The following is a 27,408-nucleotide window of genomic DNA, read 5'->3' on the forward strand; positions in this document are numbered from 1 at the left end:
TGTGGTTCTCCTGCTCTGTGCTGTCTCCATGTGGTTCTCCTGCTCTGGTGCTATCTCCATGTGGTTCTCCTGCTCTGTGCTGTCTCCATGTGGTTCTCCTGCTCTGGTGCCGTCTCCATGTGGTTCTCCTGCTCTGTGCTGTCTCCATGTGGTTCTCCTGCTCTGGTGCTGTCTCCGTGTGGTTCTCCTGCTCTGGTGCTGTCTCCGTGTGGTTCTCCTGCTCTGTGCTGTCTCCATGTGGTTCTCCTGCTCTGGTGCTGTCTCCGTGTGGTTCTCCTGCTCTGTGCCGTCTCCATGTGGTTCTCCTGCTCTGTGCTGTCTCCATGTGGTTCTCCTGCTCTGTGCTGTCTCCATGTGGTTCTCCTGCTCTGGTGCTGTCTCCGTGTGGTTCTCCTGCTCTGGTGCTGTCTCCGTGTGGTTCTCCTGCTATCTCCATGTGGTTCTCCTGCTCTGTGCTGTCTCCATGTGGTTCTCCTGCTCTGGTGCTGTCTCCGTGTGGTTCTCCTGCTCTGGTGCTGTCTCCGTGTGGTTCTCCTGCTATCTCCATGTGGTTCTCCTGCTCTGTGCTGTCTCCATGTGGTTCTCCTGCTCTGGTGCTGTCTCCGTGTGGTTCTCCTGCTCTGTGCCGTCTCCATGTGGTTCTCCTGCTCTGTGCCGTCTCCATGTGGTTCTCCTGCTCTGTGCTGTCTCCATGTGGTTCTCCTGCTCTGTGCTGTCTCCGTGTGGTTCTCCTGCTCTGTGCCGTCTCCATGTGGTTCTCCTGCTCTGTGCCGTCTCCATGTGGTTCTCCTGCTCTGTGCTGTCTCCATGTGGTTCTCCTGCTCTGGTCCACTTTAAATGCAGTTCAAAATGTGTGCAATTATCCGTAGCAGTCCTCATCTTGCTACCACAGCAGCCTAGTGCTTGTTATGAATGCGCTCTGGAAGAAGACTCCTCTGAGGAGTTCTTGGGGGTCAGGTTCTCATGCGGCCTCAACTCTGTAGTAAAAGCAGCTAGCTACATGTTCAACTCAAATAAAAAAACAACAATAACATTTTCAATTTTTATTGACTTTTTGGACAATTTCATTTCCAGTGTCATCCATAATTGTTTCACTATTTCTTGTGTGTTTTTTTTTTTTTTTTGCATAATCTTTCATATAAGGCTAGAATGACATAGACCAGGATTAGACAGTGATGTCATATCTTTCAGGAAGTGTTTCCGCACCACCGCGAGCTAAATGAAACACCACCCCACTGACTGGAACCGAATGAGACGATGGAACATTTATCCACAGCGTTTTACTGTTACGCCTCCTGCTCTCCTCGGACTGTGACATCATACTCTGGGTCTGGTTTACGTCACCCTAGATATAAGGCTGTTAGAAGAGGGCCATCGCTATGGTTACAGAACAATCTGCATAGCAACTGGAAGACAAAAAGGGACTGGACACTGACCCGGTTGGTAGCAGGATGAGGAACACATCACTAGACAGAAGACAGTTCATTGGCACAAAATGGTCTGCTCTTTTGCTTCCAAAAACATGAGTAGAGTTAAAACGTCATTTTTTTCAACAAACAAAAAAAATAACTAAAAGTTTGGAACAAGTATGATACTTTTAACAGTTAGTGTGTGGGGATATTGAAACTTTGGAGCTCTAGTGTTGTAGAAGCATGGTACAGGATCCATTACGATCTCCAAAAGCATCTGGCAGTTTGAGTGTGTGAAATAGTATCTGTAGTGAATCACCCCTCCAAAAACAAAGTTTGACAAAATGAATAAGGCTGCATGACACAACACACCACTACCTGCCCATATACTCACAAGCACAGTTACAAGCAGAAAAAGGGGACAGAATGAAAGACGGCGGACAGAACCACTCAGACGCGTCAACAAGACCGAGATCTGAATGAGATTACGTGCACAGTTCCCATGAGTAGTGGAGGAGAGTAGTTGAAACAGACAGCTGGGCCACCGTGGTGGTCAAGCTTCTTCACTTCAAATCAAAAGCTGAAAATGGACAGACATGTTAGCTAACATGTCACCAGAGGTAAGTCAACCCCTCCCACACACACACACCCTGCGAAGGCAACTAAGAAAAGGGGCAGCTCAGTAAACCTACGTAGCTTTGCTCGGTTGCCTTAACAGCTTTGGTAACACATTTCAAATCATTATGAAATGTCAAGTCTCGGAGAACAACATTGAACTTCTACCTGAAAATAGACATAACCCAACAACCCGGCAACGTTTCTTATAATAAAGTATTATATTTTTTGTTGCAGAAAGACGTATTACTGAATAGAAGAAGATACAAAGCTTAAGTTACAGGTCAAAATACAGTTTGGTTGAAAGCATTTCAGACTACACCGTAAAATCTACAAAGGCAAACCAAGTTATGTAGACAGAAGAGAGAAGCGTGAAATATTTCCAGGACTGCAGAGACGTCTTCTGTGGGGGGTCAGTGTCAGCGGTCAGTCCAGGTCCAGAGGGTCGGGGCAGGTGATGAGGGGAAGATTGTGTCGTCAGGTGGAGGCGAGGGCCATCTCGTCTCCTTTGTAGCAGCACAGCTCTGCTCAGAAGCGCTTGGGTCCCCAGGGAGAGGCCTTGTTGGCGGCCGCCACAGGAGCACCGAAGCTGGGGAAGTCCTCAGAGCTGCTCATATCTGGGGCCTGGAGAGAGGGGGGAAAACAAGCAAGTGTCAGTGATAACTAGGTGCTGGAGTTCCTTTCCATTAACAAGTACATGTGAGTGATCATTGAACTACAAAATGACTGCATTCCAAAACTACCAAAAAAGGACAACACACACAAAAGTAGCCTGGTGGTCCCAGATCTGTGCTAAATAGACAACTTATGATCAACAATGACCACAGGTATAGTTGGCAAGACAGTACAAACAGATCTGGGACCAGGCTAGCACAAAAAGGTATTGGGTCAGATTTGTCAAAGGAGGAAAATAAATAAAATATCTGTCACCTCTCTCACCTTCTCACTGCCAGTTTGCCACGGAGCCTCCCTCACCACGAAGCCTTTGGAGGGGCCCCGCTCTCGTCCTCCGTCATCCATCGAGGACGCACCGCGGTCACCAAGGGGTTTCATGTACGTCATCTTAGACTCATTCTCAATCACATCAGCCATCTGAAAAACAGGAAACAGAAACCAGTTAAGATTTTTAAAAAGCCATATGAAAACGGGGGGAAAAGTTGTTAAGGTACTCATTACGATACTCCTCATTTAAAGGCAATCAGATAGTGTGTTCTATAACAGCAGTAAAATGAAGAGCCAAAGATTACTGGGGGTGAAAAAACAATGAGGGAAATGCTTTATCAATGATACAGCACAGATCAATGAATAAACTGATCAGTAATGACTAAACTTAACATTGACCAGACACAGAAAAACAACAACTATGAATTACAAAGCATCATGGGGGATATGGAGAGCCATGGTGGACACCAAGGGCCAAGAGGATGCCTAAATGGGTTTGAAAGCCCCGGGTGAAGTTTCCCCTCCCGCAATCCCAACCTTACCCCATTAGTGGGTCAACTGACCCAAAAGCAGCATCTAGGGGCAAATTCACCCTCCACCGCTTTGAAAGGAGTACTTACGTATTCCTCTTCCAGGTTGAGGAGGTGGTCGATGGCTTCATCCACCAGCTCAGGACGTCCGGTGACAGACACCTGATTGGGATCGGCAGCTCCAGGCTGGGGGAATCTCAGATCCACCTAAACAGGTATAAACTGTTATATCCAAGCTCCACACAGTCGTGTTAGAACAGGTCATCTGTCCATTTAAAAGTGAGGTCCTATGTTCCTCCAGGAACGAAGAGGATTAAATAAATATATATATATTTTTTTTTTTATGGACAAATTCTTGTCTTTTGTCCATTTGAAAAGAAGAAGCCATGGAGGGCATTATTTATATATATCAACACTAAACCCATCAACAGCAAATGTATGTGCAGACGGAATACATTCAAATGGTTTCCCAGAATACAGAGGGACAAGGCAAGACTACCCAGTCTCCTGTAGGATTCGTTTTGTCCTCACAACCATTAACATGGATTATCCGAGACACAGACAAGGCTTGCCCTGGACTAAAAACCTATTTCAATGGAGAATTTCCATTGTGCATGCTTCTAAGTCCAGGACTTCCTGTATCAGGGAAACTGGCCCCACGTGTCCACTGACAAAGGTCCTCCCACCCGACCCCCACCCTCACCTTGAACTCGTCCATGATCTTGCGGATGCCCTTGCCGCGGGCCCCGATGATACGGGCGTGGACACGGGCGTCCAGGGTGATATCCTCAGAGATCATCTCCTCCAGCTCGTCCACGATAGCCTGGATGGCGTCCTTGGCAGCCGTAGCCTTGTGCTCATACCCCGTGATGGTGATCTGGTCCTGGGGGGGGGGAAGTATGTCAGGACTACAGACCTTACATGAGGGAAACATCAAGTCTAAGGCCTTCTCAAATGAGCATTTCCTCAATTCCTTGCATAACTCCTCACCCCCCTCAGGCACATTGGAGAAGATCCAAGGCCACTCTCCTCTGACCTTCTCCAATGCCTTTTTGCAAAGGGCTTGAGGATAGAGGACAAGGGGCTTGAGGATAGAGGACAAGGGGCTTGAGGATAGAGGACAAGGGGCTTGAGGATAGAGCACAAGGGGCTTGAGGATAGAGGACAAGGGGCTTGAGGATAGAGGACAAGGGGCTTGAGGATAGAGGACAAGGGGCTTGAGGATAGAGGACAAGGGGCTTGAGGATAGAGGACAAGGGGCTTGAGGATAGAGGACAAGGGGCTTGAGGATAGAGGACAAGGGGCTTGAGGATAGAGGACAAGGGGCTTGAGGATAGAACACCAGGGGCTTGAGGATAGAACACCAGGGGCTTGAGGATAGAACACCAGGGGCTTGAGGATAGAACACCAGGGGCTTGAGGATAGAACACCAGGGGCTTGAGGATAGAACACCAGGGGCTTGAGGATAGAACACCAGGGGCTTGAGGATAGAACACCAGGGGGCTTGAGGATAGAACACCAGGGGCTTGAGGATAGAACACCAGGGGCTTGAGGATAGAACACCAGGGGCTTGAGGATAGAACACCAGGGGCTTGAGGATAGAACACCAGGGGCTTGAGGATAGAGGACAAGGGGCTTGAGGATAGAGCACAAGGGGCTTGAGGATAGAGCACAAGGGGCTTGAGGATAGAGCACAAGGGGCTTGAGGATAGAGCACAAGGGGCTTGAGGATAGAGGACAAGGGGCTTGAGGATAGAGGACAAGGGGCTTGAGGATAGAGGACAAGGGGCTTGAGGATAGAGGACAAGGGGCTTGAGGATAGAGGACAAGGGGCTTGAGGATAGAGGACCAGGGGCTTGAGGATAGAGGACCAGGGGCTTGAGGATAGAGGACAGGGGCTTGAGGATAGAGGACAAGGGGCTTGAGGATAGAGGACAAGGGGCTTGAGGATAGAGGACAAGGGGCTTGAGGATAGAGGACAAGGGGCTTGAGGATAGAGAACAAGGGGCTTGAGGATAGAGGACAAGGGGCTTGAGGATAGAGGACAAGAGAAGGTGCAACCCTGTACCTGGTTGTCATCATTCTTGTCTGGGAACTGGATGTTGACGTCGTGCTCTGTGCGGATGTTGGTGATTATGGCTCCCTTACGGCCAATGATCTTGGGGTGATACTTGGGGTCCACAGTGATGGTCAACTTGAAGCTCCTGAGGGACTGCAATGAACAACAAGTACAACATCCACAGTCAGAACCATGTCACTCTTAGCCTGGTCCCAGATCTGTTTGTGTTGGATTCCAAATGGCATGACAACAAACATAGGAGTTGGTAAGACAGCACAAACAGATCTGGGACCAGGCTAGGTAATGACCATAGGAGTCGGTAAGACAGCACAAACAGATCTGGGACCAGGCTAGGTAATGACCATAGGAGTCGGTAAGACAGCACAAACAGATCTGGGACCAGGCTAGGTAATGACCATAGGCGTCGGTAAGACAGCACAAACAGATCTGGGACCAGGCTCTGTAGCTGGTGATTGACTGCAGTCAACACTTAATACTGGTTGGTCTGGGATCTGAACAAGCAGCAGTAGAGAGCAACACGTACCCGATCCTCCTGCTCAGCAGTCAGCTCTTTAACACGCTCCAGGAGACCCTCCTTAGCGCGGTCCAGGTGATTGGCCAGGCCAGTAATGGAGATTATGTCGGACTGCAGCTCAGGAGCAGGCACTTGAATATTAACCTGGGAGGTGGAGGCAATGGATAGAGAACATTACCATGTTGGATAAAACCTCCAGACAGAGGAGATGCTGTATCCTGAATGAGGGGAGTGTATATATATATAAATATATATATATATATATATAAATAAAAAAAACATTGGGGATTGGAAGTGACGCAGACAATTACATTGATAGAAGATACATTCTATCTGCAATTTTAAGCTGATCCATTCCCCCCGAAAAAAATAACTCCTCTACGAACCTCGAATTCATCCATCATCTTCCGAATTCCACTTCCCTTCTGCCCAATGATGTAACGGTGAAGCTCGAAAGGCACTTCCACCTCAGTGGTGACAGGGACCAGAGCCTGAGGAACAAAAGACAGGTGAAACATGAGTTGAAAACACACTACTCTTTATATGGGTCACAAATACCCTCAGTAAAGAGTTTACTGACAGTACGGACAGTGTCATTATTTCAATTCAATGTTCAAGAAGAGGACTGACCTGGAGCGCCTCCACGGCAGCCTCACATCTCTCCTTGCGGCCAGAAAGCACGATGACGTCACACTTCTTGGGAACAGCGGGATCCACAGGTGTAGTAGGCTCTTCGACCACGAGCACCTCCCCGTTAGCCTCTCCATTCTCCTGCACTGCAGCCTCGGCCAGGGGAGCTGAGGAAGAACAGATTTTTTAAAAAGGTTGATTAGAGAGAATGAAACAACCAGGCATTTTAAACAGCAGAAATCTGAAAAAGACTTGCTTCGAGCAGCCTTGAAGCAAGAGACATCTCTTAACCCGGGCACGTATTGACAAAGTCTCAGAGTAGGAGTGCTGATCTAGGATATTTACATTTAGGTAAATTTAGCAGGCGCTCTTATCCAGAGCGACTTACACCTCAGTGCATTCAACTTAAGGTAGATAAAACAACCACGTCGCAGTCATTGCGAGTAAAGGTCTAGGATCACGACTACGATCTTTAAAACTACTCAGAACTGATCCTTGGATCAGCACTCCTCTGACTCTTTGTGAATACTGCCTGAGAACGCCAAGGGGCTTTTACCCGCCGGACCTCCTTTTCCCGGGCCGTCCACTCGCTCGGGGAACTTGATCTGCACGTTGTGGTCCCTGGTGATGGCCTGGATGCGGGAGCCTTTGGGCCCCATGATAGAACGGTGGAACCTCTGAGGGATCACACACTCGATGGTCACTTGGGCGTCCTGGAGACAGAGGAGAGGACCGCTAGCCAATCAGAGTCAAGAAGAGGGGACAGGACAGTTATGACTGGGCAAACGAGACTAGTGGCTGAAGATTCTTGCAGCCTTTATGTCCCAGGAGATAAACAGTATGAGGCACTCCCACCCGAGGCTCACCCCTCACCCGGGGGGTCATCAGTGTTTTATGTTAATGTCAGCTCTAGTGTGATTGTGTTTCCATCAGGAGTGACACCAAAGACCTGTGGCGAACAGAATTAGCAACCTTTGCATCAAGACAGTTGCTTTGTGAGGTGTTAACCCATGTTCAGTTAGCCATTTTTATATACACTGAACACAGAAATATAAAAACGCAACATGTAAAGTGTTGGTCCCATGTTTCATGAGCTGAAATAAAAGATCCCAGAAATGTTCAATGTGCACAAAAAGCTTATTTCTCTCAAATTGTGCACAAAGTTGTTTACATCCCTGTTAGTGAGCATTTCTCCTTTGCCAAGATAAACCATCCACCTGACAGGTGTGGCATATCAAGAAGCTGATTAAACAGCATGATCATTACACAGGTGCACCTTGTGCTGGGGCCAATAAATAGCAACGAACACAATGCACAGAGATATCGTGATGAGATCCTGAGGCCCATTGTCGTGCCATTCATCCACCGCCATCACCTCATGTTTCAGCATGATAATGCACGGCCCCATGTCACAAGGATCTGTACACAATTCCTGGGAGCTGAAAATGTCCCAGTTCTTCCATGGCCTGCATACTCACCAGACATGTTACCCATTGAGCATGTTTGGGATGCTCTGGATCGACGTGTTCGACAGCGTGTTCCAGTTCACGCCGACATCCAGCAACTTCGCACAGCCATTGAAGAGGAGTAAGCCACAATCAACAACCTGATCAACTCTATGTGAAGGAGATGTGTCGCGCTGCATGAGGCAAATGGTGGTCACATCAGATACTGACTGGTTTTCTGATCCACGCCCCATACTTTCTTTTTTAAAAGGTACAGTATATCTGACCAACAGATGCATATCTGTATTCCGAGTCATGTGAAATCCATAGATTAGTGCCTAATTAATTTATTTCAATTGACTGATTTCCTTATATGAACTGTAACTCAGTAAAATCTTTGACATTGTTGCGTTAATATTTTTGTTCAGTAGATATGCCAGTTGAAAAGTACCAGTGGTCAGGCTTTGGCCCCAAGTAAGAGCAGGTCAATTGAGGCAATGGCCTAGTTTGGGCTCCCGAGTGGCGCAGCGGTCTAAGGCACTGCATCTCAGTGCTAGAGGCGTCACTACAGACCCCCTGGTTCGATTCCAGCCTGTATCACAATCCGGCCGTGATTGGGAGTCCCATAGGGCGGCGCACAATTGGACCAGCGTCGTCCGGGTTTGGCCGTCATTGTAAATAAGAATTTGTTATTAACTGACTTGCCAAGTTAAATAAAGGTTTAAAAAATATATATAATAATAATAATAATAATAATAATACGCTGGAAGTGGAATCGAAAGCCTTTTTGGTAAAACACCGGGGTAAGTCTCCGGTGGAAATGGGTCATAAATAAGTTCGTAAAGCCCTGTGAACTCACCAGGTCCTCGATGATCTCCAGCATGCGTTTCTTGGCTGCCTCCACACAGTCTTTGGCCCCCTTCAGAGTGACCTTGTCGCTGTTGGCGCCGCTCCTGGGGAAGCTCACCATCACACCGCCGTACTCCTCAGCGATGTCCCTCAGCACCTGCCCGCGGCGCGCCACAAAGTAACGGTGGTGCTTGGGCTCCACATTCATCACATCCTCCACCACGTTATCCTGCAAGCAAGGGGGTTTCATATTCAAAATGTCTCAAACAATACACAGGGTATAATCTAAAAAAGGTTGGAGTCAATCAGAATCAAAACGCCAACAGTTTCCTTACACTCTAAAAATGACTAAAATACACAGGAGTTCGATTCTGCTGTAAAATAACAAGTACGTAACATCAATACAAAACAATGTGTCAGGAGAATCTTGTGTTGGATTCGGTTTCTCCTGTTTTTCTAATCAAATCAACTAAATGTATTTGATAAAAAAAAGGTCTTACCAGGCTCTTGATGAGTTCCTCCAGCTCCTTCTGGGCCTCTCGGACAGCCTCCTCTGTCCCCACCACGGTGATCAGCTCCTGGTCCTCCTCATCAGCTGTAGGGAAGATGATCCTGGCTCCAGTACTGTCACGTACCTTACGGATGTTACCGCCTCCCTTACCGATCAGAAACTTATGGTACTCTGGCTTGGCCTTCAGCTCAGCTGTGTGACTCTTGGTTTGCTAGGGAAAGAGAGAGAGAGAGCGAGAGCGAGAGAGAGGGAAAAGGAGATATTTTAGAACGATTGGAATGTTTTTATGGAATGTGGTGCAACATAACAATTATAGAAGACTGATAATGACCATAACCACACCCACAGGAAGAGGAGACTAGCAGTAGGATAAGTGAGGTAGTGTACAGTATTTTAATTGGAGGAGACCATAGACTGGATATTTCTATGAAGTAATGTTAGTGTACAGTCGTGGTCAAAAGTTTTGAGAATGACACAAGTATTGGTCTTCACAAAGTTCGCTGCTTCAGTGTTATGAGATATTTTTGTCAGATGTTACTACGGTATACTGAAGTATAATTTACAAGCATTCCATAAGTGTCAAAGGCTTTTATTGACAATTACATTTAGTTTATGCAAAGAGTCAATATTTGCGGTGTTGACCCTTCTTTTTCAAGACCTCTGCAATCCGCCCTGGCATGCTGTCAATTAACTTCTGGGCCACATCCTGACTGATGGCAGCCCATTATTGCATAATCAATGCTTGGAGTTTGTGGGTTTTTATTTGTCCACCCGCCTCTTCGACCACAAGTTCAATGGGATTAAGGTCTGGGGAGTTTCCTGGCCATGGACCCAAAATTTCGATGTTTTGTTCCCCGAGCCACTTAGTTATCACTTTTGCCTTATGGCAAGGCGCTCCATCATGCTGGAAAAGCCATTGGTCGTCACCAAACTGTTCTTGGATGGTTGGGAGAAGTTGCTCTCGGAGGATGTGTTGGTACCATTCTTTATTCATGGTTGTGTTCTTAGGCAAAACTGTGAGTGAGCCCACTCCCTTGGCTGAGAAGCAACCCCACACATGAATGGTCTCAGGATTGGCATGACACAGGACTGATGGTAGCGCTCACCTAGTCTTCTCCGGACAAGGTGTTTTCCGGATGGCCCAAACAATCGGAAAGGGGATTCAGAGAAAATGACTCTACCCCAGTCCTCAGCAGTCCAATCCCTGTACCTTTTGCAGAATATCAGTCTGTCCCTGATGTTTTTCCTGGAGAGAAGTGGCTTCTTTGCTGCCCTTCTTGACACCAGGCCATCCTCCAAAAGTCTTCGCCTCACTGTGCGTGCAGATGCACTCACACCTGCCTGTTGCCATTCCTGAGCAAGCTCTGCACTGGTGGTGCCACGATCCCGCAGCTGAATCAACTTTAGGAGACGGTCCTGGCGCTTGCTGGACTTTCTTGGGCGCCCTGACTTCTTCACAACAATTGACCCCCTCTCCTTGAAGTTCTTGATGATCCGATAAATGGTTGATTTAGGTGCAATCTTACTAGCAGCAATATTCTTGCCTATGAAGCCCTTTTTGTGCAAAGCAATGATGACGGCACGTGTTTCCTCGTAGGTAAACATGGTTAACAGAGGAAGAACAATGATTTCAAGCACCACCCTCCTTTTAAAGCTTCCAGTCTGTTATTCTGACTCAATCAGCATGACAGAGTGATCTACAGCCTTGTCCTCGTCAACACTCTCACCTGTGTTAACGAGAGAATCACTGATATGACGGCAAAGAGGGACTTTGCAATTAATTGCAATTCATATGATCACTCATGACATTCTGGAATATATGCAAATTGCCATCATCAAAACTGAGGCAGCAGACTTTGTGAAAATTAGTATTTGTGTCATTCTCCAAACTTTTCACCACGACTGTATAGTGGTTTATGGTAATCCAACCACTAACACATTTAGGAAGTCCAGGGTGGAAGGTTGGTCAGGAAGGGTCCAGTGTTGAGTTGTTGCAGAGCTCTTCTGACCGGTTATCTCGCTGGACCTCTGTGTCCAACTAAAGAACAGACTGTTGGGGGTTTGAGACCCCACAAGGTACAGTCTGTGATTGGCTGACCAGGTCACATGACCCTAGCCAGGGGAGTGTGTTCTGGAAGGGCCCTTGGCAACCCCCCTAGCAATGCCAGAGGTGTGAAACCAGGGGATGGTAGCCTCTGCTGGGCTGGAGTGTTTCTCTCTAAAGTTTGTGCCTCCGTGTCCCAGAGAGAGGGTTTTTTAACAAAGTCGATTTGTCCCGTATTTCAGTCAGACATTCCAACCAGTCTCTTTTGCTATCATGTTGTGCTTATGACCAGATATATCATAAGGACGTGGTGCTGGTGATGTTCATCGCTTCTCCAAATCGTTGTCGAGATCTGATATTCTACACGTAGGCCAATGTCATATTGTCAACCAAATCACATTTGTGAAATCCTTTTGGGCTAAAATCCAGCTAAACTTGGAGAGGATAGCTACCTACTTACACAACGTGTGCTTCTAACAAAGAACTACAAAAAGTAGGAAGGTCTAAATAGCTGTAGCCTATTAGACAAAGATATAAGGTCATTGTCAAACTTGTGAGGCTCTCCATGCTCATTCAACATACTTGCTGCTACTTCACTCAATCCCATTTTTAAAAAAAAGACTCCCATCCTAACAGTTTTACATTCCCTGAGACTAACCAGAATCGTTACCATGGCTAAATATTCACAGATTTTCATAAAAACAACACGTGGTCTCATTTCTGCATCACCACATTTTGTGTGCAGCAAATTTTGCGCTTCGAAAATCATCCCGTATTTGGGTATTTTAAATGCGGTCACCCTAGTTCTATTTCAATTGCTTTATAAAATGAAAGAAAATTGAAATGGGAATTTCAGTTTACTTCCTGAATTGAAATGGAATTGAACCCAACCCTCATGACAACCATAGCCGATGAACTAAGCGAAAACCAACCCGGTCCTACCGATAACCCAAGCCTGAATAAGCCAACTAAGAGCGGGACAACCAACCTTCTCCTGGGCCAGAGAAAGCAGCTGTTTCTTGGCTTTCTCCACCTCCTCAGCGGGGCCCCTGATGGTGACCGTGTCGACGCCGGAGCCCTCGGTGGGGAAGTGGATGTGGACGCCGCCACACTCCTCCATGATGGAGCGGACGAAACGGCCCTTGGAGCCGATCAGGGAGTTGTGCAGCTTGGAGGGAATGGACACCTCCATCTCCGTAATGTTGGCCTGGAGGGGATGGACACAATGGTGGTAGATGTAGTTCATTGGGCACAGAATGGAGACATGGTTTCATATTGAGAGCCAAATGAGAAAAGATAAGATTAAATCCTTCTCTGCATTGACATAGAAGTCTAAACGCCATCTTAGAGGGTCCTCTCCCTGAGAAAAGCCACTAAGTTACCAGTTCTTTCTGGATAGCCAGGATACGGACTCTTGCGGCCTCACAGTTTTCCTTCTTGCCGGTGATGATGATCATCTCAGAGTTGCTGTTCTCGGCAGGCAGGTCAATCCTGGTGTTAGTTTCCTCACGAATCTGGAAATTAAGGAATTAACTATTTAATGCTCAGGTACTACAATTTTTCATATTTTAAAGCCTGAATTGTGAAAGAACTGTGTCCCAATTCATATCCTATCAATGAGAATATACCTTTTTGATGTTGGCTCCACCTTTCCCGATAATGTTCTTGTGGAATTGTTTGAAGATGGGGACTGAGACAGAGAAACCATTCTCCACCTGAAAAACACAAAATCATAGATAAAAACACTAAAAAGTGAAAACACTTTAAAAAAATCAGCAAAGCAAGATTTGAGATGTTCAATACCCGTAGGGAAGGAGTTATCAATCATACCAACTCAGTTATGAACTGCTTTATAGGCACAACGTCTTGAAAGCCAATGTATTTAGCACCTTTTACACTAACCTCATGCAATGTAAAAGTTAGTGGCCACAGAAAGAACAGTCATTTAGACATTCTGGCTTGATTATCTACATACCATGTCAGCAACCATCTTATCCATGAATTTGGAGCATTTTTCCACCTCATTTCTTGGACCACGCAGCTGAACGACGTCACTCTTCGCTGCCGGGTCTGGGAAGTTGATTATGACCTGCAAATCGACACAACATTATTACTTTAAATGTACGGCGTTAAATAATTTTCCTTTTCTCACGCGACAGTTTTTTTTTTGTGCCCATCCTAACCAAATGAACATACAGTAGGTTTACTGTTACAGCTGTATACACAAGCATTTTATAGCATTTACCAGGCCCATACATCTAGATCGACTCTAAATATATGGCTCTGACATATGCTATATATATACACACACACACAACTACACCTGTGACTGCCATAGTTTCTAAGGCTGCGTTTAAACAGGCAGCCCAATTCTGGGCTTTTTTCCCCCCACCAATAGGTCTTTTGACCTATCAAATCAGCTCTTTTGTTAATAATTGGGCAAAAGATCAGAATTGGGCTGCCTGTGTAAATACAGCCTTACTGACTGAAGTCTTACTGAGCCACGGTGTCTGACGTCATCAGGTTTGTGACTCACCTCAGGGAACTTGTCGCGCACGTCCTTAATCTTCTCCCCTTTCTGGCCAATGATGGCTCTGTGGAAACGCTGCTCTATGAGCAGGTCCTTTGTACGCTCGTTCTCCTGTAAGACAGACGACAGGTTGAGGGACGAGTCACATGGGGACGAGAGACAGAGACAGACGACAGGTTGAGGGACGAGAGAGAGAGAGAGAGAGAGAGAGAGAGAGAGAGAGACAGACAGAGAGACAGAGAGAGAGACAGAGAGAGAGACACAGACACAGACAGAGACACAGACAGAGAGAGAGAGAGCGACACAGACAGAGAGAGAGAGAGCGACACAGACAGACAGAGAGAGAGAGAGACAGAGACAGACAGAGAGAGAGAGACAGACAGAGAGAGAGAGACAGACAGACAGACAGACAGACAGACAGACAGACAGAGAGAGACAGACAGACAGACAGAGACAGAGAGACAGACAGAGAGACACAGAGACAGACAGACAGACAGACAGACAGACAGAGACAGACAGAGACAGAGAGACAGACAGAGAGACAGACAGACAGAGAGACACAGAGACAGAGAGACACAGAGACAGACAGAGACAGACAGAGACAGACAGAGACAGACAGAGACAGACAGAGACAGACAGAGACAGACAGAGACAGACAGAGACAGACAGAGACAGACAGAGACAGACAGAGACAGACAGAGACAGACAGAGACAGACAGAGACAGACAGAGACAGACAGAGACAGACAGAGACAGACAGAGAGAGAGAGACACAGACAGACTGACAGAGAGAGAGACACAGACAGACAGAGAGAGAGACAGACAGACAGAGACAGACGACAGACACAGACAGACAGAGACAGACAGAGACAGACAGAGACAGACAGAGACAGACACAGAGAGAGACACAGAATTGTAACTCACCATGCGTGACGCTAGCTCAAGCAGCTCCTTACTGGCTTCCTGAACCCCCTGGGGATCCCCCTCGATGCGGATCAGGTGGCTCTTCTCGTTGTCAGGGGGGATACGCACAGACACCTTGTGCAGATCTTTGATGCGGTTTACTGAGCAGGGCCGGAGAAGAAACAGGTTTTAGCATCATTTAGTAATACGCTAAATATCTCATACATTTGTGTAACTTAGTATTTATGCAAAACATCTTACTCTCCCCACTCCTCAAGCCAACCGCCGCTTTGCTTAAAAACATAATATTACTTACTGTTGGCACCACCCTTCCCAATCAGGTGTCTGTGGAATCTGGGGTCCACACTGATCTCCATATAATCCATGCGGCTCACCTAGAAGTGGAAAGGAAATAAATGATTCATTTGATGCCGTGTTTAACTACCGAGTTCTAAACCCAAGGAAACTGGTTTAGTTTACGGTCTGTCCTCGGGACAATGAAAGACACTGGCCCAGACTCAGATTAAGCCTACATCTTAACTAAAAAGCATGCTCAAGGGAGAACCTCCGTCGAATGCGTTTTAGCCCAGTAATCTAATAGGCTTAATCTGGGTTTGGTAAACTGACTTCTGCTTGGGGTGAATGAGGCTAGTCTGGTGCTTTACCAAGTCAGTGACGATAGCTTCCATCTGACTCTGCACCATCTGCATGTCTTTGGTGGGGCCTTCCAGGGTGATCTTATCCTCGCCCTCAGTGAACTCAATGTGCACCTGCAACACACAGAGAAACACCAAGTTAGGCCTCGAGCTGCTTCCCCCCCACTGGAACACACCAAACACACACACACACACACCTTGGGCATTTGCTGGGTAATCTTGGCCAGGTTCTGCCCCTTCTTGCCAATGATGAAACGGTGAAGCCAGGAGGGAGCGTCGACTGAGGACACAGTATAGCTGTTGGCCTGGGAAACACAAACAGGGTCACATTTTAGAAAACTGGGAACCCCACCGAGGTCATGGAAACACAAACAGGGTCACATTTAGAAAACTGGGAACCCCACCGAGGTCATGGAAACACAAACAGGGTCACATTTAGAAAACTGGGAACCCCACCGAGGTCATGGGATTTGTAAGTCGCTCTGGATAAGAGCGTCTGCTAAATGACGTAGAAATGAGACGTCCACTTGGACCCAGAGGCCCTGAAAAGTGCTACATGTTTACATGTTGGTCATTTAGCAGGCAAGCTTATAGAGAGCTACTTCCAATCAGTACATTCAACTAAGGAAGGTAAAACAACCACATACCACATTCATTGCAAGTAAAACCTTCAAAATAACGCATCTACCTTAGCGTAAACTTCGGTGAGAGCCTGACCCAGCCGGTCTGGCTCCCCGCGCAGGATGACGGTCTCCGAGCTGCTGTCGGGGGGTGGGATCTCGACCGAGACGCCAGTCTTCTCCAGGATCTCCTGCAGGGTGTTTCCCTTGGGGCCGATCACGTACTTGTGCTGAGACTTCTTCACCTCTACCGCGATGGTGGTGGCATTTTTCTGCTAGGAGAAGGGGTAGACAGAGCACTGGACATTACTGTAAGCTCAAGTGTAACTTGGTGCATCTGACTGTTCCGTATTCAAATGTTAAAATTGTATTTGTCCCAATTCGAATAAACGTTACGACTGAAAAGAAACACACCGAGACACATTCTAAGACTGCGGTCGTGCCACTATGAACCTCCATAAAGACCCCTCTCAGCAGCTTCTTGAGACAACTGAAGTCACGCCAAGGTACCCTGATACTTCATGACAGCATTACATCCATGTTAACGCACACGCAATAATTCCTGTTTAGCAGAGTTTAGCTAGCAGGACATACCTCCCCCTCAATCAATCATCTTGATCATAGAAACAGTAATATTTTACACAAAGCAGGTTCTAAAAAGGACCATAACAGTTCATATTAAAAACCACCATAAGAACCTCTTAAAATGTTGTTTAAAAAGAAAATGACAGAACATAGCCCTACATACCTTCTCCTCATATATCTTCTTAATCATAGCCACAGCAAGGGCCACCTGCTCTTTCTCCCCAGTGATGACGATCTCGGTCTTGTTGACGCTGGGCGGGGGGACGTTGATGCGGGCTCCCGTCTCCTGCATCATATCTGCCACCAGCTTGTTGTAGGCGCCAGTGATGAAGGGGTGGAACACCTTGTCGATGTTCACCCTCTCCACAGCACGCTTGTCCTGTAAGGGGGAGGGAGGGAACAGACAGTGATCAGTTAGGTTGTCCAGTCCAACATTCGGGAATGATATAAACATTTCACTAACTGAACTAGCTTGCTTCAGCTTCCTCACCGTGTTAATGGTAGTGTGATAACAGTAAGGTTAGTGTTAGTGCTATTGGGCATTTTTATTAAGTGGGGTTGTTATTATGGGGTAGTTAACTTGTAAAAAAAGGTACTTTTAGATTAAGGTAACAGATATGACTGAAGTTGAAAAGGTTATTTGCCGCAAAGGTTTCAATAGTGAGTTAGGAGGTTATTATGGGGTAGTTCACTTAGTGAGTGGAGTAGTTATAGTGGATGTCATTAGAGCGGTAGGTAGGTAACCGATATGACATCAGGTTGGCTACCTGCTCGGCAGAGATGAGCAGAATCTCGTGCTTGGCCTTCTCCAGGCCCTCCTTGGTGCCAGAGATCTTGATATGGTTGCTGGGGTCGTCTGGTCTGGGGATCTGGATCTTGGTGGCAGTCTTGAGCTCCAGCTCCTGCAGTTTTTCCCCATTCTTGCCGATGACAAAGCGATGGTGTTCTTTGGGGATGGCCACAGTTGCTGAAGCCTGGTGAAAAAAACAACATGGAGGAAAATAGTTTAACACATTTTTAGTCATTTAGCAGACGCTCTTATCCAGAGCGACTTACAGTTAGTGAGTGCATTCATTTTTCATATTGGCCCCCCACAATGGAAGTTAATATTACCACAAAGGTAAATAAATAAATCAAGCAGTAATCACTTTTGATTAACTTTAGTAAGAGTGCATGAGTTCATATTGAAATGGATGATACTCTTTTCATTTCGTTTAATTTATTTAGCCATGATATAGTCCACTTAGTATGAATTGCCACTGTTTTCCAGGGAGTCCTGAGATGGGGTCCTCAAAACACAATGCCCTGATAGTACAACATTTGGGAAAATCACAAAGGAGGAGTCCAAATGTGGCACTGATATACGCTGTAACCTACATTGTTATAATGGATACTAATGCCACATAAGGGCTAAACGTGAAGCCATCTTTCTACACGGACCTGAGTCTGCAGTCGGGACACAATCTCCTTGCGGGCCTTCATCACAGCGTCCAGTTTCCCAGACACCATGATGGACAGGCCCTGGTCTTTAGCCATGGAGAGTTCCAGGTGGGCGCCAGTCTTGTGCATGATGTCCACACAGACCTTCGCCTGATCTCCTTCACCGAACTGGTTGATGTCCTTGTACTTGCGCTCTTCCAGAGGCACGTGGAAAACCTAGCAGGGTCATGAGTTAAAGGAGAGCAAACATCACATGTTTGAACAGACTTTTTAGGTCTACACGCCCAGGTTTGACAAAAGGGAGGAGGAGTTCTTAGCTATAACAAAAACGTTGGACGTGCCCCAAACGACATCCTATTTCAATACGTGGCGCACTACTTTTCACCACAGCTCTATGGGCTCTGGTCAAAAGTAGTGCACTATATAGGGAATAGGGATAGAATTTGCTACAACAAAACAGTTTCTTCTTCCTCCAACGCAACAAATTAAGTAAGTATTGCGTAAATGCTGCTGCTGCTGTTGTTGTAGCAGCTACCTGGGTGATGACAGAAGATTTGAGAGGCCGGATCTTGGAGGTCCAGGCGTTGGCTGGTTCCTGGGTGCCCTCAGGTGAAGCAGCCTTCTCAGGCAGTGGGGGGAAGGCATCCTTGTAGGCTGGGGCCTCTTCATCTCCAGCAGCACTAGACCCTGTGTGGCAGTAGCTGAACCATTAGAGACAAGCCACCATATAAAAAAATAAAAATAAACTCACTTGACTACGACTGTCTGCTAAATGACTAAAATGTCAGGTACGTGATCGGTTCAACGGCAGTTGCTACAACTCAGTTCTTGTTGTTACGTAGGTTTTAGTTTGCATGTTTATTGAGATAATCATTGATAAACGGGGTGTATGACTGACGGCTAATTTTAAAGCCAGACTAATCTACCCAGAGGAGGAGACAGAATAGAAACTCACCGCCAGCCTGCTCTGCAACGAGCCCAGAGCGGTGCTCGTTGAAGCTCTCCTGCGTAAGTACAGCGACTGAGCTCATGGTCGAAATCCCACGTTTACACGGAGTCCGAGTGTGCCACTAGTAAAGGAACAGAGGACTTAATTATCAGGGTTAAATAAACAAAAACAGCCTGCATAGCTAAGACATTGTTGTTTTTATAAGGCCTTGTCGTTTGAGTAATCTCATGGCTAGAAAAACACAAACCATGAAAACAAATAAACAACAACAACCGCTTTTATAGTTTAGGGTTAAATACAGTAGTACAAACCTCATTTATCAGTTTGAATGGACTTTGAGATGTCTTATCTACCATTATCAAAAGAAGCCATGCCTTTCCAGGAGGGATAATTTATGTTCAAGCCATTTCCAATGTACACGTCAGCACTTTCTGTGAATGTTTGACAAATAGCCTTAGTGCACAGATTAGGGCAAATTAAGCATAACCAAGAGGCCAAACTGCTTCATTGCAGTAGGCTACATGTGACGTTGATCTCGGATCAGTTTTGCATTTTCCACACTAATGGTTAAGGTTAGGATTGGGGTAGGGGTAGCCCAAAGGCCTGCTAATGGCGATATTCATCTGGAACGGATGGTTTCATTTTACCATCCAAACGCATTGTATGCAGCCGGCAATACACTCGTATCCCCCTGTGGACCAGTTTGTACCTAAAACATTTCCCTTTAAGGCTACAAAAGGCTTCGATTTCCTCCTTAACTAGATTTTTTTTGTTTTACATATACATACTTTAATTAAACCATTTCCACCACGCTAGTGGCTAATGCTACTTCCTGGGGTAAACAGACTGCTGCAACCTGAATGGCTGAATGCGATACACAACATCCGGAACTAGCATTCCTAGGAAAATTGTGTTTCGTAAAGAAAGTATGAATATTTTCCCTGTTTTTTCCCCCCCCCGCCTTTAAGTCCAGTTAAAGAGGAAATTGATGCCTTTACATCCTGAATGCAGAATGTTTTATGTATAAACCTGTCCACGGGGGATACGAGCGTATTGCCGGCTGCATACAATGCGTTTGGACGGTAAGATGGAAACTCAATATTGCCATCTGCCGGCCTTTGGGCGAGGGGAGGTGAAGCTGATCCTAGCTGTACCTAGGGGGAAACTTCACCCCGGTGCCCAACAACTAGGTTTTGAGTTGTTGCCCTAGGCCTTTCTAAGCTGGGTGAATGAGCTCTCCAAGGTTAAGAGGATTTCCCCACTGACCCTTTCAGTTCATCCACCTACTGAAGTCCTAACCAGGTAGATCAGACTAGACCCTGAGCTGGTGCGCTAGGTGAAGTCCTAACCAGGTAGATCAGACTAGACCCTGAGCTGGTGCGCTAGGTGAAGTCCTAACCAGGTAGATCAGACTAGACCCTGAGCTGGTGCGCTAGGTGAAGTCCTAACCAGGTAGATCAGACTAGACCCTGAGCTGGTGCGCTAGGTGAAGTCCTAACCAGGTAGATCAGACTAGACCCTGAGCTGGTGCGCTAGGTGAAGTCCTAACCAGGTAGATCAGACTAGACCCTGAGCTGGTGCGCTAGGTGAAGTCCTAACCAGGTAGATCAGACTAGACCCTGAGCTGGTGCGCTAGGTGAAGTCCTAACCAGGTAGATCAGACTAGACCCTGAGCTGGTGCGCTAGGTGAAGTCCTAACCAGGTAGATCAGACTAGACCCTGAGCTGGTGCGCTAGGTGAAGTCCTAACCAGGTAGATCAGACTAGACCCTGAGCTGGTGCGCTAGGTGAAGTCCTAACCAGGTAGATCAGACTAGACCCTGAGCTGGTGCGCTAGGTGAAGTCCTAACCAGGTAGATCAGACTAGACCCTGAGCTGGTGCGCTAGGTGAAGTCCTAACCAGGTAGATCAGACTAGACCCTGAGCTGGTGCGCTAGGTGAAGTCCTAACCAGGTAGATCAGACTAGACCCTGAGCTGGTGCGCTAGGTGAAGTCCTAACCAGGTAGATCAGACTAGACCCTGAGCTGGTGAAGTTGTCTCTAGACACTGGTCTTGGGTCAGTTTTGTACTTTTCCCACTAATGGTTAAAGGTTAGGATTGTGGGGATGAGAAGTTGACCCCGGAGAACATTTACTAGGCTATTCCTCTGCAAACCGTGCAAAAATGTTTTGCTTCGAATGAGAAGCAGTGAACACATTAGCCATAAGATGGAGGACGGGGCTCATGGGACATTATACCATAGACATAGAATCAAATAATTTGATTAATTGTTCAGCAGTCTTATGGCTTGGGTGTAGAAGCTGTTAAAGAGCCATTTGGACCTAGACTTGGCGCTCCGGTACCGCTTGAGTAGCTGAGAGAACAGTCTATGGACTTGGGTGACAGGAGTTTTTGACCATTTGTTGGGCCTTCCTCTGACACTGCCTAGTATATAGGTCCTGGATGGCAGGAAGCTTGGCCCCAGTGATGTACTGGGCTGTACACACTACCCTCTGTATCGCCTTACAGTCGGATGCCAAGCAGTTGCAATAGCAGGCGGTGATGCAACCGGTCAGGATGCTCTCGATGGTGCAGCTGTAGAATTTTTGGAGGAACTGGGAAACCATGACAAATCTTTCAGTCTCCTGAGGGGGATAAGGTGTTGTCGCGCCCTCTTCACGACTGTCTTGGCGTTCTGGCCCTCCTTTTCCTGTATCCACGATCAGCTCCTTTGTCTTGCTCACGTTGAGGAAGAGGTTGTTGTCCTGGCACCACACTGCCAGGTCTCTGACCTCCTCCCTATAGGCTGTCTCATCGTTGTCAGTGATCAGGCCTACCATTGTTGTGTCCTCAGCAAACTTGATGGTGTTGGAGTTGTACTTGGCCACGCAGTCGTGGGTGAACAGGGAGTACAGGAGGGGACTAAGCACGCACCCCTGAGTGGCCCCAGTGTTGCGGATCAGCGTGTCAGATGCGTTGTTGCCAACCCTTACCACCTGGGGGCGGCCCGTCAGGAAGTCCAGGATCTAGTTGCAGAGGGAGGTGTTTAGTCCCAGGGTCCTTAGCTTAGTGATGAGCTTTGTGGGCACTATGGTGTTGAACGCTGAGCTGTAGTCAATGAACAGCATTCTCACATAGGTGTCCTTTTGTCCAGGTGGGAAAGGGCAGTGTGGAGTGCGATTGCGTCATCTGCGGATCAGTTGGGGCGGTATGCGAATTGGAGTGGGTCTAGGGTTTCCGGGATGATGGTGTTGATGTGAGCCATGACCAGCCTTTCAAAGCACTTCATGGCTACTGACGTGAGTGCTACGGGGAGGTAGTCATTTAGGCAGGTTACCTTAGTTTTCTTGGGCTATACTCCTCAATGCCATTGGATGAATCCCGGAACCTATTCCAGTCTGTGCTAGCAAAACAGTCCTGTAGCGTAGCAGCCGCGTCATCTGACCACTTCCGTATTGAGCGAGTCACTGGTACTTCCTGCTTTAGTTTTTGCTTGTAAGCAGGAGGATAGAATTATGGTCAGATTTTCCAAATGGAGGGTGAGGGAGAGCTTTGTATGTGTCTCTGTGCGTGGAGTAAAGGTGGTCTTGAGTTTTTTCCCCTCTGGTTGCACATGTGGCATGCTGGTAGAAAGTAGGTCAAACGGATTTAAGTTTGCCTGCATTAAAGTCCCCGGCCACTAGGAGCGCCGCTTCTGGATGAGCATTTTCTTGTTTGCTTATGGCCTTACACAGCTCGTTGAGTGTGGTCTTAGTGTCAGCATCGGTTTGTGGTGGTAAATACAGTTACGAAAAATATAGATGAAAACTCTTGGTAGATAGTGTGGTCTACAGCTTATCATGAGGTACTCTACCTCAATCGAGCAATAACTCGAGACTTCTTTAATATTAGACATCGCGCACCAGCTGTTATTGACAAATAGACACACTCCCACCCCTTGTCTTACCGGACATAGCTGTTCTGTCCTGCCGATGCACGGAAAACCCAGCCAACTGTATATTATAATAAAAATATTATCTAAGTCGTCGTTCAGCCACGACTCGGTGAAACATAAGATTTTACCGTTTTTAATGTACGTTGGTAGGATAGTCTCGAGCGAAGATCATCCAGTTTATTTTCCAGTGATTGCACGTTGGCCAATAGAACGGATGGTAGATGCGGGTTACCAACTCGCCAACGAATTCTCACAAGGCACCCCAATCTTGGCCCCCTGTATTTCCGTCTTTTCTTCACGCGAATGACGGGGATTTGGGCCTGGTCTCAGAGAAGCAGTACATCCTTCGAATCGCACTCATTAAAGAAAAAAAATCTTCATCCAGTTCAAGGTGAGTAATCACTGTTCTGACGTACGAAGCTCTTTTCGGTCATAAGAGACAGTAGCAGCAACATTATATACAAAATAAGTTACACACAACGCGGAAAAAAACAAAATAGTACAGTTGTTTAGGAGCCCGTAAAATGGCCGCCATCCCCTCCGGCGCCATTATATCACATTTCCTACCAATCACAGAACATCCACTTGAATGGGAAGGTCCACTCTAGTAATTCTATTTTGTACTGGCACACAGCACAGTCAGTGGAGGTGGTGCCTGGAATCATTAGCATGGCGTTAGTAGAGCTGTTTTCACATGCTTTCCAGAGTAGCGCCCTTTACGGGGCCTCTTCCTTCTCGGCTAGGCCTCTTTAAGGCTGAATCAGTGGCGAGTTAGTTAGCACAGGGCACTACACACAGAAAGCCATACTACTGCCATCTCATTGGTTTAACATGGAGCAAGAAAACAGCCTTCCACACAAAATGGTAAATGTTGAAAAGGTTTCACAGAGTAGACTACTGAAGTGCTTCAAGCCTCATCTGGAAACATTCTTTGAGAACGTTTTATATATACACTGATTCAAAGTATTTAAAAGAAATACAGATAAATCAGATAAGCACCTGGTTTATGATTGACCCAATAATATACAATATATAGCCCCCCCCCCCACCTTGTATTTCCAGTAAAAATGTCTGCCTGTCATCTTCAATTATTGAGACAGTGGATGTGGCCAACCAGGCCATCCATTCCACTGCCTTCCATTTGGAAAACTGCAGGTTAGGAGGGACTGCAGCATGGTTAGGCTATAATTAGGAGCTTAGAGAGTAGAGTCACTTCTTACCAGCTGAATGGTCAGTTACCAGATAATCCGTCCTGTAGAGCTGCCTGTTCGTGTCAGCCTGCCAGCTTTTGCCTGAAAAGCACAATAAATAAATAAAACACTGGTTTCACAACAGATATTCAGTTGATAAAACACTAAACATTCAATTAATAGATTAAGAGCTATATTCAAATGTGAGGATTTGAGTGAAAAGATCAAACCAAGCTTTGACATCTAATTAAATGGCTGGACGGATCCCCCCCACATAAGTAGCTAGCATACAAATCTGGGCCTACTTGCTTGAAGGTAAAGGTAGCCTAGAAAAAGCTAAGAAACCCAATAACATATTCTTGTTTGACATTAGACCAGTGGGATGTATTAACTACTACAGGCTTGGCCAGCTTTGTCAAATAGCCTAATGAGGTGTACGTTGATGCCTCTTCCAGTGAGACCACACAGACTCTATTAATTTGGCATTTAAATCTGATGCTAAATTAGCCTTCTTCATATAACATGCATGTACTTAACTTTCACCCTAGTTAGTCAACTGTCCTAGATTAACGTGAGGTTGCAGCTAAAAAGCTAAAATAGATTGCTAGCTAACGTTAGCTAGAACACTGGCCTACTTCTGCCTAATTTGCAAGCTAGCTAGCAGAATAGTTAGCTAGCTAGCGGACGTTTAAAAAAAATATATATAATTAGCTAGCTAATATCAACAAACGATGCGACATGAAAATTGACAGACTATCCTAAGGCCACGACACGCGTCAGATGAATATAGGTAGCTAGCCAACTACTGTACGTTAGCTACCTGACCAAGACAACGTTAACTAGCTAGATAGCTAACGTTAGCTGGCCAAGATTCATTGGTTTCTCCGCTAGTGCTACGTCGACATGCAAGAATGTCCGAGGAATTCTTGAAATGGATGGTTACAATAAATAGCTAACCACTTGCTAAGGATCTTAAATTAAACATTAATCGTGCATTCCAAGAAAACAATGTAAACGCCCCGTTGCGTTTTGGGGTTGCGAGACGCCACTTCTTCTATTGAAAACTTTATGTATACGCGTTAGCTTGCTAGCTAGCTAATAAACTCGTATAAACTTTGACCGTGCGCGATAATGACACGTAGCTGCAGTGCTAGCGCTAGCTAGCTCTGGCGGCTAACAACCAGTTTAAATTGAAACTCCTTACGGAAACTTTCACAACAAAAATGTAATGAAACATGAAATCGAGAACGGTGTTTTGGGCTTACATTTTTTACACATGTGTTTGATCAAAACATGATAGCTACACATTCTCCCATTTTAATACGTAGCTCCACAATAATCTACACAAAGTCCACGTAGGCATAAAGCAGCCGAACAAGGGGAGTAATGACATGGAGTCGACTCAGGCCAGAGCACATTTTGACAGTGATAATATTTCACAGCATCCTCGACAACGATCAGCCCCCCCATCGCTGGCTAGATGTCTACGGTATGACGAGCAAGTCATCTTTAATGTGCGCCCGTACACGTTACATTGTGAAACTATTTTCTTAGCTACTTACTTGTGTTTATGGTCTCGTCTGCCCTGGGTGGTGCAGAAGCTGTGATGAAACTCCACTGGCGAGAAGGTGGAAGTGTAGGCCGGACCACAGCTATATACCAGCACCGCCCTCCAATCCTATTCTCTAACGTCACGCCAACAGCCTCTGATTACAAATCACATCTTTTTCATAGAGTGAAAAAAAAAGTACGTTTTCGTATAAAACTTTAACTCTGACTACATTTGATTACGATTTGATTGTGTGTATATCTGATATGTTTTAGTTGTATACTAAAAATGCTACAGCTAGAAAAATCAAACACATTAAACTCTGACGAAAGATGACGTTCCAATAAACCCGAGTAGCTACAGTGGGGGAAAAAAGTATTTAGTCAGCCACCAATTGTGCAAGTTCTCCCACTTTAAAAGATGAGAGAGGCCTGTAATTTTCATCATAGGTACACGTCAACTATGACAGACAAAATGAGAAAAAAAATCCAGAAAATCACATTGTAGGATTTTTAATGAATTTATTTGCAAATTATGGTGGAAAATAAGTATTTGGTCAATAACAAAAGTTTCTCAATACTTTGTTATATACCCTTTGTTGGCAATGACACAGGTCAAACGTTTTCTGTAAATCTTCACAAGGTTTTCACACACTGTTGCTGGTATTTTGGCCCATTCCTCCATGCAGATCTCCTCTAGAGCAGTGATGTTTTGGGGCTGTCGCTGGGCAACACAGACTTTCAACTCCCTCCAAAGATTTTCTATGGGGTTGAGATCTGGAGACTGGCTAGGCCACTCCAGGACCTTGAAATGATTCTTACGGTGTGTTTGGGATCATTGTCATGCTGAAAGACCCAGCCACGTTTCCTCTTCAATGCCCTTGCTGATGGAAGGAGGTTTTCACTCAAAATCTCACGATACATGGCCCCATTCATTCTTTCCTTTACACGGATCAGTCGTCCTGGTCCCTTTGCAGAAAAACAGCCCCAAAGCATGATGTTTCCACCCCATGCTTCACAGTAGGTATGGTGTTCTTTGGATGCAACTCAGCATTCTTTGTCCTCCAAACACGACGAGTTGAGTTTTTACCAAAAAGTTATATTTTGGTTTCATCTGACATTCTCCCAATCCTCTTCTGGATCATCCAAATGCACTCTAGCAAACTTCAGACGGGCCTGGACATGTACTGGCTTAAGCAGGGGGACACGTCTGGCACTGCAGGATTTGAGTCCCTGGCGGCGTAGTGTGTTACTGATGGTAGGCTTTGTTACTTTGGTCCCAGCTCTCTGCAGGTCATTCACTAGGTCCCCCCGTGTGGTTCTGGGATTTTTGCTCACCGTTCTTGTGATCATTTTGACCCCACAGGGTGAGATCTTGCGTGGAGCCCCAGATCGAGGGAGATTATCAGTGGTCTTGTATGTCTTCCATTTCCTAATAATTGCTCCCACAGTTGATTTCTTCAAACCAAGCTGCTTACCTATTGCAGATTCAGTCTTCCTAGCCTG

At 46.2% G+C, this 27,408-nt stretch overlaps 1 protein-coding gene across 5 annotated transcripts; it reads right to left on the reverse strand.

The window, feature by feature from the left end:
• Window positions 1-1,028: 1,028 nt before the first annotated feature.
• hdlbpa (high density lipoprotein binding protein a) lies at window positions 1,029-26,017 on the reverse strand. 5 transcript variants are annotated; one of them, XM_041840677.2, is made up of 28 exons: window positions 25,917-26,017; window positions 24,385-24,456; window positions 19,258-19,372; window positions 18,838-18,989; window positions 18,303-18,518; window positions 17,630-17,836; window positions 17,026-17,241; window positions 16,346-16,549; window positions 15,855-15,962; window positions 15,667-15,771; window positions 15,318-15,396; window positions 15,023-15,162; window positions 14,106-14,210; window positions 13,545-13,658; window positions 13,198-13,284; window positions 12,952-13,083; window positions 12,558-12,776; window positions 9,515-9,736; window positions 9,025-9,243; window positions 7,277-7,433; window positions 6,721-6,887; window positions 6,477-6,581; window positions 6,100-6,234; window positions 5,565-5,708; window positions 4,200-4,379; window positions 3,587-3,703; window positions 2,964-3,116; window positions 1,029-2,648 (listed from the first exon to the last, which is right to left on the reverse strand). In XM_041840677.2, the coding sequence occupies exons 3-28, from the start codon at window positions 19,331-19,333 to the stop codon at window positions 2,553-2,555; spliced, it is 3,855 nt and encodes a 1,284-aa protein (XP_041696611.1). In that variant the 5' UTR covers window positions 19,334-19,372; window positions 24,385-24,456; window positions 25,917-26,017; the 3' UTR covers window positions 1,029-2,552. The 5 variants fall into 5 exon arrangements, with proteins under 5 accessions (XP_041696611.1, XP_041696608.1, XP_041696610.1 ...); XM_041840674.2 differs by having other exon boundaries at window positions 2,955-3,116; XM_041840676.2 differs by having other exon boundaries at window positions 2,955-3,116; window positions 7,286-7,433; window positions 16,346-16,552.
• Between the last annotated feature and the right edge of the window lie 1,391 nt (window positions 26,018-27,408).

This window comes from Coregonus clupeaformis, chromosome 20 (genome assembly GCF_020615455.1).
Source record: "Coregonus clupeaformis isolate EN_2021a chromosome 20, ASM2061545v1, whole genome shotgun sequence".
NCBI lineage: Eukaryota > Metazoa > Chordata > Actinopteri > Salmoniformes > Salmonidae > Coregonus > Coregonus clupeaformis.

Bases quoted from the DNA above. Each gene is read 5' to 3' on its own strand.
- hdlbpa (XM_041840672.2), bottom strand. From the start codon at position 19,333: ATGAGCTCAGTCGCTGTACTTACGCAGGAGAGCTTCAACGAGCACCGC. The intron at 17,837-18,302 runs GTCCGTGTAGAA...TTTTTTCACCAG, and splicing joins TGTCCCGACTGCAGACTCAG to GCTTCAGCAACTGTGGCCAT. The intron at 12,777-12,951 runs GTAACTTAGTGG...CATCCCCTCCAG, and splicing joins TGGCTATCCAGAAAGAACTG to GCCAACATTACGGAGATGGA.